At 48.3% G+C, this 12,776-nt stretch overlaps 1 protein-coding gene across 1 annotated transcript in view; it reads left to right on the top strand.

Moving 5' to 3' along the window:
• The window catches only part of smarcd1 (SWI/SNF related BAF chromatin remodeling complex subunit D1), a 53,715-nt gene that overhangs the window by 22,800 nt on the left and 18,139 nt on the right, over nucleotides 1-12,776 (top strand). The window contains exons 5-8 of the mRNA XM_085972732.1: nucleotides 814-936; nucleotides 1,623-1,739; nucleotides 2,532-2,633; nucleotides 4,676-4,837. Of these exons, the coding sequence (XP_085828858.1) occupies nucleotides 814-936; nucleotides 1,623-1,739; nucleotides 2,532-2,633; nucleotides 4,676-4,837 (504 nt within the window). The remainder of the gene's footprint in view (nucleotides 1-813; nucleotides 937-1,622; nucleotides 1,740-2,531; nucleotides 2,634-4,675; nucleotides 4,838-12,776) is intronic.

The following is a 12,776-nucleotide window of genomic DNA, read 5'->3' as shown; positions in this document are numbered from 1 at the left end:
CAGGAACAAGGATGTCTTGCTACAGTTGTACAGGGCCTTGGTGAGACCGCACCTTGAGTATTGTGTGCAGTTTTGGTCACCTTACCTGAGGAAGGACGTTCTTGCCATGGAGGTGAGTGCAGCGAAGATTCACCAGGCTGGTACCTGGGATGGCAGGATATGACTTATGAGGAGAGATTGTGTCAATTGGGCTTTATACTCACTGTGAGTTTAGAAGATTGAGAGGGGATCTCATCGAAACCTATAAAATTCTGTCAGGTCTGGACAGACTAGATGCAGGAAGGATGTTTCGGATGGCCGGGGAGTCCAGAACCAGGGGTCATAGTCTAAGGATAAGGGGTAGGCCATTTTAGGACTGAAATGAGGAGGAATTTCTTCACCCAGAGAGTGGTGAACCTGTGGAATTCTCTGCCACAGAGGGCGGTGGAGGCAGTTCATTAAATATATTCAAGAAAGAGTTGGATATATTCTAGAGGCTAAAGGGATCAAGGATATGGGGAGAAGGCAGGGACAGGGTACTGAGTTTGGATGATCAGCCATGTTCTCATTGAATGGCGGAGCAGGCTCGAAGGGTCCGAATGGCCTACTCCTGCTCCTATCTTCTATGTTTCTATGTAAGCCACCCAAATACTGAAACGCAAGTGGGATGTGTCGCATGGGAGAAAGAACATGCATTCTAAACCAGGCAAACCTAAACTAGCTGTGTGGATTCCTCAGTAGCTTGCTTTAAAGGCTCTTTCAGTACAATGATAATATTTCTGCGCGACAGATGAAAAAACTACTTTAAGCTAAAACTCCCTTTTGTTTTTTCAGCAAAAGCGAAAGCTTCGTATATTTATTTCTAATACGTTCAACCCTGCAAAACCGGATGCCGAAGATGGGGAAGGAACGGTGGCATCCTGGGAGCTTCGGGTAGAAGGAAGGCTTCTAGAAGATGTAAGATTTGTATTTTTCTTTCTCTTTTCCTCCCTGCCGTGTCCCCCCCGCCCCCCCCAATAGATGTTTCCTATGTTAAGCCTTCACATAATTTCTCCCCCCTGATATCCCAGCCAAGATCACAAAGTTGCCTGGGGACAGGATGTATCAAAGATTCCCCCTAACCCCTGTCGTACCATTCTCCACATTCCTTAGCAACAGTATAATAAATAAGCCGGTCAGGTTCTGATTGTGTATGTCGTCAAGAATTTGCTTTGTTGCACTGACCAGCATTGAGTTGTAGGCCCCAATCCCACTCAGATTTTGATTGTAGCTTGACCTACTGTGGGAAGGCACTAAACCGAATCCAGGCATCGTTTTGGGGGGGGGGGGGGGGGGGGCGGGCGCGCGCGCGAGTGCAGTGGAGGGAACTTCGTGGGTTAGTTGTTACTGGACAGCTGTCACATGGCTTCTAGTGCAGCCCAACGAGAGGCCAGAAGCAGGGTGCTCGCCTTGGCACTCGGCCACAAGAGGCACGTAGCTTTGGCAGACCACAAGAGGACTGTAGGTGGGGGGCGTTAGAAGGTGGTCACTGGAAATTGATGGTGAAAAACTGCAAGGGAATCGGTATCTTCAATTTCACTCGATCACCTACTGATCTGTATTAAGCTGCAGGCAGCTTATGAAATCTTTTTGTGCATGTGCAGTCAGCTGTATCGAAGTATGACGCTACTAAACAGAAGCGGAAGTTTTCCTCCTTCTTCAAATCCCTTGTGATTGAGCTGGATAAAGACCTCTATGGACCTGACAACCACCTGGTTGAGGTAAGCAGACTGGAGTGATGTGCACTCTGTCACCAAATAATTCAACTGCGCTGCATCTTATTTGTTTCAATTTTAATACTGACAGTTGGACATTTGAAGATTGAAGTGAATATTTTCTGTCTGTAGTAAAATAGTAACATCGTGGTGGCAGCCTCTTGAGACCACATCAGTTTGGGTCTCTTCTTGCCTAGGGTATTCTGGTGCGGTATGTCATGGGAAGGACCCACATGCATCCTGTAACTTGCCCATTCCCTACAATAGAAACTGACTGAGGTTTGCCGGACCTCGGTAAAAGCCGCCTTGCTGGCTGACGTAGCATAACTCGTGAGCAATGTTCCCGCTAATTTTTTGGTGGGGGGGGGGGTGATGCACGGCCTACCACGCATGCGCGTTTTTTTTTTTCCATTATAAAGCTGTTGAGTGGCCTGCGCGGGACCTCCAGATCACTGCGCGGCCGCACATCTTCACGGGAACATTGCTCGCGAGTGTCGTTTAGTTCAGCAATTGGCCTTGCACTCCAGTCTAGAAGTGGGACTAAATACTGGTAAGTGACACAGAGGACTTTGAACCATTAAGAGGTGAAACTGATGGAATGCCAGAGCGTTTGTGCCTCCAACAGTCGAGTGCACGCTTGGCTAAAATAGGACATTCTCTCGTGCAATTGCACTGGCTGTGAGTGAGAGCATGATTGCACAGAGGATTCTCTGAAGGATCCTGCTGATGTATCTGCTGAAAGAATGAGTTGCTCTTCGTTATACAAAGTGGTAACTGTGCTTCATTAACTCCACGCAGTGGCACAGGACAGCCACAACCCAAGAGACTGATGGCTTCCAAGTGAAAAGACCGGGAGATGTGAACGTGCGCTGCACAGTGTTACTGATGCTGGATTACCAGGTAAGCAAAATGGGTTGACTGTGTACAGTTTTGGGCTCCTTATCTGAGGAAGGATATACAGTAATCCCTCCCCAACCGCGGGGGACACGTCCTTGAAAACCCCCGTGGTTAGTAAAACCGCGGTTGGCAAATACAGTATAAATGTTCAAATGACACAATAAAAACGAATATAAAAGCAATAAATTCATGTTATTTACCTTGACCCTAAATTAACCGCGTATACGCAAAATTCACTGCCGCAGTTGGCAAAAGTTGTCGCAGAGAGGAAACCGTGTATACTTGAAATCCGCGTCTGGCAAAACCGCGGTTGGGGCGGGATTCCTGTACTGCCTTGGAGGGAGTGCAACGTAGGTTCACCAGACTGATTCCTGGGATGAGGGGATTGTCCTATGAGGAGAGATTGAGTGGACTAGGCCTATATTCCCTAGAGTTTAGAAGAATGAGAGGTGATCTCATCGAAACATGTATAAAATTCTTAAGGGGCTTGACAGGGTAGATGCTGGGAGGATGTTTCCCCTGGCGGGAGAGCCTAGAACACGGGGTCACAGCTTCAGAATAACGGGTTGGCCATTTAGGGCTGAGATGAGAAATTTCTTCACTCGGAGGGTGGTGAATCTTTGGAATTCTCTACCCCAGAGGGCTGTGGAGGCTCAGTCGTTGAGTATATTCAAGACAGAGATCGATAGATTTTTGGGGAATTGAGGGATATGGGGATAGTGCGGGAAGGTGGAGTTGAGGTAGAAGATCAGCCACGATTTTATTGAATGGTGGAGCAGGGCCGAATGGCCTGCTCCTGCTCCTATTTCTTATGTAGTTACACCTGATCATTTATTAGCTCTGGACATGCTAAATCCACAAGTATGTTTCCCTGAGATGTTTGAGTTTTAAATACCCAGAGCTGGCAAAGGATATAAATTGCTGTTCATGTCATTTGAGCTGCCCAATGGCTCAGTTGATTCCAGGCATTGAGTAGCTGAAACATACGGACTATAAAGGATCTCGGTTTGACCTCTGATCTGTGCTGAGGTTAGTGGATTCCAGCTGAGGTGGCAATGGGTTGCCCGTGGCTCATGCAAGAAAAAAGCTAGCCGGGGCTGCTGCTCCTGATTTTTTTCTCTGGTGTCTCCTGCTGGGATCTGCGTGTGTGTGGGCATCAAGGGCGGACAGGATTGGGTTTTTTGTGCTGGAACTCAGTCAAATCACCTGCCAGCTATCGGCGTCTAAGCTCACATGTGAATAAATGGCCAATTGGGTAAGGTATTGTAAGGTACCCAGCCCCCGTGGAACCCCAGGATGAACTAACCCCTTCAAAAGAGAAGATTGGAGGGAAACCAAAAAGTACAATTCGTTGAGGTTTGAAATGTGCTGGGAGTTGACAGAAAGCAGTGCACTAACTTGTAGCCTTGTCCCTTCTGGACTTTCAGCCACCACTAAATCCCTGGCTACTACACGGTGTTTATCATTGTACTGTGTTTACAGTAAGCCCTTTCAAACGAGCCTATTGACTTTTGGGCAAAGTTCAGGACTCGGCTCTCTTCTCCTTTCTCTCAGCCAACCTCTCAAATTGAGAAACCTAAGTAAAGGGCCAAAATCCGTAGTGCCAAACACTGCCAAGACTGAAAAGAGAAAGATTAATCAGTAAGTCGTGCTTGGGTAACTTCTGCCGCTTGCAGTGTTTTGCTGAAAGGGTCAGTTTGGGCAGTAAGCAGGAGAAAGGTATTGTATGGCAGGGATGAAATGCACACCTCGTTAATACTACTGCTTGTTAAGTGAGTCACTGGGCCAGTTCTGGACCTATCACGGGCCCAAATCCTGGCATATTTGGTTACTAGAAACACGTTGAATTTTATTTTTTGAGATTCTTGGATGGTGTAAACAACTGGGTCTGCAGTCTCTGGAGCCTGAAGGTGGCAGCAAACACATTAACTTCACCAGCAGATCAGAAACTCCTGCATGCAGACACTGGCAGCAGCCTGTCCATAGGGTAGATCTGGTGGCATTGCTGGGTCTGTATAATGATTCACTTGTATTTTCTTTCTCAGCCACCCCAGTTTAAATTGGATCCTCGTCTGGCCCGTCTGCTGGGCATCCACACCCAGACTCGGCCCGTCATCATCCAGGCTCTCTGGCAGTACATTAAAACCCACAAGCTGCAGGACTCCCACGAGCGGGAGTTCATCAACTGTGACAAATACCTCCAGCAGGTAATTATCGGTGTGCTCTGTGTCTGTATGTGAAGGCACTGAATCAGCAGGAATAACCAGGTAACGAGCGTGCTTAAACGTCAGTGAAACCTCACACAACTTCCACATTACAGGAAACTCTCTTTTTACCGGCACCTAAATATCCGGAAACCTCTTAACCGGCAAAATTCAGGAGTAGGTTCAGGTAAGTTTTTTACTATATATTAGTGGCCGTGTAGCCGGGGCTCCTGCACCTGTGGCCATGCAACAGGGGCTCCTGCACCTGTGGCCGTGTAACCGGGATTCCTGCACCTGTGGCCGTGTAACCGGGACTCCTGCACCTGTGGCCGTGTACGGGGCTCTCGTACCTTGGTAACTATACCTCTCTCTAATCCAGACTTTTTGATCAATCGGCACCACGCCGGTCCCGTCGGTGCCGGATAAAAAAGAGTTTCCTGTCGTTTAATCACTCGAGTCTGTGAAAGTAAAGGTGACCGTACTTTTTGCTTTATATTTAATAATGCAGGAATGCCCAAGCTCTTTGTCTTTGTCTTTGTGGTCTGCTTGGGTGTGTGCCATTAATTCCCATATACCTCGAGCCATGGATGCTAACAGGTCTCGGTGTTCGGATTTAGGCTTTATCCACCAATTATACAAACCTCCAGGTTCACAAATTTCGAGCAAACTATCAAATAAGAAATATAAGTGCAAATAGAGCTGAGCTGCGAGGGATTTGGCAGCTGAGTTGTCCGAGCTTGCGGGCCTCTTGTAGCCCACTGGCTGTAGTTGGGACACCCCTGCAGTAATGCATTGTCTTTTTAAAAATGTAATTTTATACTCGGCCCGTGCTAAGTGATACTGTTGCAGAGGCCTCCTGCAAAAAAAATCCGTTCAGTTTTTATTGTATTGATCAAAATTATGTTTGATCTCCATATTCTCACTTCACTGCAGTCATCCTACTCAAGGTGGGAATGAAGGGTGCATTAAAAGTGGGTTGTTCTCACCAGCTGGATTTGAACCATTTTCTGTGAACTGCTGTTAGGCATGCCTTGGGATGTGGGAGGCCATACGTCACACGAACAACTGCTCTTGAATTCAGGCTGCCTTCAAAAGAGACGATGAAGAGACTTAAGTGCAATGTTCCCTTTAATTTTTTGGGAGGGGGTTGCGGCCCCTTTAACGCACATGCACGGTTTTTCCATTCAAGAGCCGGCTGCGCGGGACCTCCAGACAGCTGTACGGCCGTGCAGCTTAAAGGGAACATTGCGCGAGTGTCACAGTGGATTAACACACTGCCCTTTGACCAGATTTTTACCTGCTGACTGTAATGCTACCATGCAAAATGTGTTTAATGGAGGCTTTCCCACACCTCCAATATCGGAATGATTGTAACCCTTAATCTTGGTTACAGCTTGCTAATTTTTTTTTACCGAGGTTGTCTAGATCTGAAATGACAGTTTAAATGGCCTTAATTGAAACTTATAAAATTCTAACAGGACTAGACAGACTAGATGCAGGAAGGATGTTCCCGATGGTCGGGGGAGTCCAGAACCGGGGGTCACAGTCTAAGGATAAGGGGTAAGCCATTTAGGACAGGGATGAGGAGGAATTTCTTCACCCAGAGTGGTGAACCTGTGGAATTCTCTACCACACAAGGCAGTGGAGGCCAATTCATTAAATGTATTCAAGAAGGAGTTAGATATATTTCTTAAGGCTAAAGGGATCAAGGGATATGGGGAGAAAGCAGGGACAGGGTACTGAATTTGGATGATCAGCCATGATCTCATTAAATGGCGGAGCAGGCTCGAGGGGCCGAATGGCCTACTCCTCCTATCTTCTATGTTTCTATATTTAATTTTAAGGCAGTGAATCATGTGTTCTCATCTTTTCTCCAATGAATATGTCAGTCTGCCATTATAACTTGAGATTTAACCCCTTCAAATCAATGCACAAATCCTCCTGAAGGTACTTGTATAGTATTCCAAATATGGCCCTCTCTAGGAGACGTATAGAGAGAAGTTGCCCATTTGGGACAAAACGCCTGAACACCCCTACTTATAAACTACTCTGAAGCATTTTCTTTGTTACTCGTGTAACTGATCTATATTGCCATTTGTGTGCATCAGTATCAGATAATCACAAGTGGACAATGACCAAGCCTCTCAAGGCCTGAACTGTACAACCCCTGAGTACAAAGCTTTATTCTTACATAAGAGATGTCGCTTCCACTAGCTAGATTAGTACTCCTGTATCTCATCTTTTGTAAATACTAATCTGCTTGGCATGTGCTTTACACACACGGGCTGCAAACGCACTCACTTGGGCAATTTCATAGGATTAATATTTTCTAGGAATACTGAGATTAGACAGATTTCTCTTTTACTGTGGAACGCCACACATGATTCTGATTTCTGGTGATTTTTTTTTTAGTTGAAATTTTCCACCTTCTATAAATTTCAGCTCATCCAAAACTCTCCTGTTATCCTATCAGAGTCCCCCAACACCTCCAATTTAAAATCCTCATCCTCATGTTTAAATCCCTTCATGGCCCCGCCACATCCCATCTCTAACATCCTCCTCTAGCCCCACAACCTCCTCTCAAAGGCTCCGTTCATCTGGCTCTGGCAACTTTGTGTATCTCTTTTTCCCCCCCCCCCCCCTTCGCCCCACCATTGGCGGCCGTGCCTTCAGCCGCCTAGGCCCCACACGCTGGAATTCCTTCCCTTAAACCCCTCTACCCCTCTCTCCTCCTTCAAACCCACCTCTTTGACCAAGCATTTGGTCACCACTCCTAATCGCTCCTCCTTTGGCTCGGTATCCATTTTGTCTTGACGGCTCGGTGAAGCTCCGTGGGACGTTCGAAGAGTTGGGCAGAAGACTGGGGGTGAATGGTGTCTTGTTTGCTCTGCAATGGTGCTTTTCTTTCACAAATTGCGGGCAAATATTATCGGCCTGCTGCCTGGACTCCAGAGTCAAAATAGCACGATAGTGAAACTGTGCAGCTCTCTGATTCATTCCGTCTCCCTTTGTGTTGCGGCCTGTGAAAGTCACTTGGTATTCCAGTCTCACCAGCCCTTGCTGATTGCTGGCAGACATGCACTGTGCAATGTTAGCATTGATGGGATCAGTGGTGTGAGATAGTTAATACAGATTTCATTTTTAACTTCTACACACAGCCCAGTGATTAGACGTGTAAACACGACAGCTCTGATCATCACCGTGCACAACATCTGGAGCTCGAGTCACCTCAACCACTCGTTGCAAACAGAGCCACTCCATTCAGTAGGACAGTCGACCTATCTGTACAGAGCTTGGGGGAGCTGAGGCACCTCCTTCCTCCCCGTCCACCAACCAGTCCGTCGATTCACCAGCGTCACTTGTAGTCTCTGTGATGTTGCCACCTTCACATTGCAGACAGCACGCCCATGCAAATTTAGACAGCGCCTGGCATCACAGCTGGGAAGACCGGCTGCCCTCCCAGATGCCTGATCAGAGTGACGGGTTGGCACATTGTCAGAAGGAAAATCATGTTTGACAAATTTGCTGGAGTTCTTGAGGATGTAACAAGCAGGGTGGATAAAGGGGAACCAGTGGATGTGGTGTATTTGGATTTCCAGAAGGCATTCGCTAAGGTGCCACATAATAGGTTACTGCACAAGATAAGAGCTCACAGGGTTGGGGGTAATATATTAGCATAGATAGAGGATTGGCTAACTAACAGGAAACAGAGAGTCGGGATAAATGGGTCATTTTCCGGCTGGCACAGGGATCAGTGCTGGGGCCTCAACTATTTACAATCTACATTAATGACTTGGATGAAGGGACCGAGTGTAATGTAGCCAAATTTGCTGATGATACAAAGATAGGTGGGAAAGCAAGTTGTGAAGAGGACACACAGAATCTGCAAAGGGATATAGACAGGCTAAGTGAGTGGGCAAACATTTGACCGATGGAGTATAATGTGGGAAAGTGTGAGGTTATCCACTTTGGTAGGAAAAATAAAAGCAAATTATTTAAATGGCGAGAGATTACAAAATGCTGCAGTACAGAGGGACCTGGGGGTCCTTGTGCATGAAACACAAAAAGTTAGCATGCAGGTACAGCAAGTAATCAAAAAGGCAAATGGAATGTTGGCCTTTATTGCAAGGGGGATGGAGTATAAAAGCAGGGAAGTCCAGGGTATTGGTGAGACCACACCTGGAGTACTGCATTCAGTTTTGGTCTCCTTATTTAAGGAAGGATGTACTTGCATTGGAGGCAGTTCAGAGAAGGTTCACGAGGTTGATTCCTGAGATGAGGGGGTTGACTTATGAGGAAAGGTTGAGCAGGTTAGGCCTATACTCATTGGAGTTTAGAAGAATGAGAGGTGATCTTATTGAAACATATAAGATACTTGGGGGCTCGACAGGGTAGATGCAGAGAAGTTATTTCCCCTCATGGAATCTAGAACTAGGGGGCATAGTTTCAGAATAAGGGGGCACCCATTTAAAACTCAGATGAGGAGGAATTTCTTCTGAGGGTCGTAAATCTGTGGAATTCTCTGCCGTAGAGAGCTGTGGAGGCTGGGTCATTGAATATATTTAAGGTGGAGATAGACAGATTTTTGAACAATAAGGGAGTGATGGGTTATGGGGAGCGGGCGGGGAAATGGAGCTGAGCCCAAGACTAGATCAGCCATGATCTCATTGAATGGCGGAGCAGGGTCGAGGGGCCAAATGGCCTACACCTGCTTCTATTTCTTATGTTCTAATCTAATATTATTTAAGTAGATTACTGCCTTGGTCAGACATAATTCAGTTTCGGTGTCAAAACAGAGTAAGTGTACTTGTGTGCCTTTAGAATGCAGTGTTACTGCTCAGCTGTTTTCATATATTAGTGCAAATAGGTGCTAGGGATAAACATCACAGCTAAGCCAAGACACTTCAATGTTTTACGAGATTCTTAATTCATGATTTCAAGTTGTTCCTGCCACCAATACCTTGCCCTAGTTTTCTACAGCTGAAAATCTGGCTCCAGACAACCCTCAAGTTTGGAAGGATAGAATCTGTACCTGCGCCACTCAGTGTTTTTCACAATTCAGATAAACATACTGTAGTACCAAAATTTCACACAGCTACCAATGCAAATCACTGAAATCCTAGCGACAATACAAATACTCAGTCTACCATATGGATGTGTCTAAGGAGGCATTCACATGTGGATCTGCTCACAGCAATAAGGCAGGTTGACCATTTCCATAAGTATGTTACTGTAGGAACGGAGGTTCCTAACTTAATAACGGAGTTCAACTCAGTGAATCCAAATAACAAAGTTTAATGAACAACGAAGTTAACTGGTAAAACTACAAGAGAAGCTGTATACAGGTCTGCTCAGGTTGCAAGGCACTCGACGACTGCTGGAAGGTTCTGGAAGCTGACGTCATCGCGTTCTTCGCGCCACTGGTGGTCACGTGATCGGCGTCATGCCGTCATCACGCAGAGTGCAGGAAAGTACATACAGTATAGTTAACAGACAGTTTAAAGGTGCAGTCCGCAGCTGCACTATAATGTAGTTAAAGGGATTATTATTAATTGCTCTGAGTCTCTTAGTGGCTCCGCCACAGGCGCCCCCCCCCCCCCCCCCCCCCCCCAGAATCCCCTTTAACAGACAGTGTCAGACGAGCAGGAGGCTTGATGAGCCTGGCCAAGCGGCGACGAAACTCAGGCAGTGGAAGTGGAACGTTGGCAAATGAGCTGGAGCTTGGCTGTGGCTGAAGCGGCGCAACAGGTGTGGTGGAAACAATATCAGGTGGTGCGGGCAACGATGCGGTAGATGCAGGCGGGTCAATGGCGGGCTGTTGCAGAACTGGTCCGGCGGTCAACGGTGGTCGTCCACGGCGAGGTGGCTGAGCAGGAACAACTGGTTCACTCCAATCTAGGTGAGCTGGTTTAAGTCGGTCGATAAAGATGGTATCGGCCTTGCCACCCACTTCGACCGTGAAAATTTTTTCTCCCGCTGAAGAGATGACACGAAACGGTCCAGCGTAAGGCGGTTTGAGCGGGTCTCTGAGCGTCCTGCCGGATAAAAACGTAATCAGCGGTCATGAGCTCTGCCGGGACAGGAGGCCTCTGTAGGTCGTGATGCGAGGTTGGAATAGGCAGGAAATTCTTGGCCGCCTCGTGATGCTGGAGGAGCTGCCGAGCTGCAGACCACGGTTCCGTGTGTGGAGGGAGGAAGTTACCTGGTACTCGGCGTGTTTGACCGTAGACTAACTCGGCCGATGAAGACTGAGATCGTCCTTGGGGGCTGTGTGGAGACCGAGCATCACCCAGGGGAGTCTGTCCACCCAATTGGACCCACGCAAGCTGGCACGGAGGGACGCCTTGAGAGACCGATGGAACCTTTCGCACAGGCCATTCGCCGGCGGAAGGTAAGCTTGGTACCCAAGCTTGGGCCTACGGTGCAGCTTGGTACCCAAGCCCTGTGCAACTGCGTTCCACAACTCTGACGTGAATTGCGGACCCCGGTCAGAGGAGATTTCGGATGGTACCCCGAACCGAGCCACCCACGACGAAATGAATGCCCTGGAGACGTCTGCTGCAGTGGTAGCGACCAAGGGAATCGCCTCTGGCCACCTGGTGGTACGGTCCACTACAGTCAAGAGATGTGTGAATCCCCGCGAGGCGGGAAGAGGACCCACTAGGTCCACGTGTACGTGATCAAAACGTTGTTCTGGCACCGGGAAATTGGCCACTGGAGCCTTGACGTGACGGTGGACCTTCAATTTCTGACAATCAACACAATTGTTTGTCCAGTCTCGGACGTCTAAATGCATTCCCTTCCACACAAATTTGCGGGACATGAGCCGTTGTGAAACTCGCATCCCTGGATGCGATAAACCGTGTATAGCCTGGAAAATTTTCTTACGCCATTCGACCGGCACAATGGGCCGGGACACTCCCATGGATGTGTCGCACAAGAGTGGTTCCTGCTGCTTGAAACGTCACGTCAGCAACCTGCCAACTGGAAGGCGTGGTCCGATACGCCTGCACCTCGGGATCTGCCAGTTGCTCTTCCGCCAACCCGACGAAATCGATTCCCAGGTGAACTGCCTGGACTGGAGCACGGGAGAGGCAATCAGCCACGAGATTATCTTTGCCGGACACATGCCGTAAATCCGTCGTAAATTCGGATATAAATGTGAGGTGGCACTGTTGCCGAGCTGACCAAGGTTCCGTCGTTTTGGCCATTGCGAAAGTGAGTGGCTTGTGGCCCACGAACGCAGTGAACGGGCGCCCTTCTAGGAGAAAACGGAAATGCCGGATGGCCAAAAACAGGGCCAGCAACTCCCTGTCAAACGTGCTATACTTGCGCTCGTTCTTGCGCAGTTGGCGGCTGAAAAAAGCTAATGGCTGCCAAGTCCCGTCGACCCATTGTTCTTGGACCGCCCCGATGGCGTAGTCGGAGGCATCCGTAGTGAGAGCGATGGTCGCGCCCGGGAGTGGGTGAGCAAGCATGGTTGCGTCTGCCAATGCCGCCTTGGTGTCGAGGAACGCCTGGTCCATCTGCGGAGTCCAGGTGATAACGTCCTTGCCCGACTTCCCTTTTAGTGCTTCGTACAGTGGCTGCATCAACTGGGCCGCCTTGGGGACGAACCGATGATAAAAATTTACCATCCCCAGGCACTCCTGCAGGGATTTGACTGTGTGAGGCCTCGGGAATGCTGTAACTGCCTCTACCCTGGCGGCCAGTGGAATGGCACCGTCTGAGGTAATCCTGTGCCCCAGAAAGTCAATGCTGGTTAACCCGAACTGGCATTTAGCTGGGTTGACGATGAGGCCATGTTGGCTGAGACGGGCCAAGAGTGTGCGTAAATGCACCAAGTGTTCCTTCGTATCTTTACTGGCGGTGAGAATGTCGTCTAAATAAACGAAAAGAAAGGGCAGATCCCGTAACAGAGTCCATGAGCCTTTGGAAGGCC

Source organism: Somniosus microcephalus, chromosome 33, assembly GCF_052327205.1.
Source record: "Somniosus microcephalus isolate GS21.2 chromosome 33, FLI_Smic_1.0, whole genome shotgun sequence".
NCBI lineage: Eukaryota > Metazoa > Chordata > Chondrichthyes > Squaliformes > Somniosidae > Somniosus > Somniosus microcephalus.
This window is presented reverse-complemented; position numbering and strand designations above follow the sequence as displayed.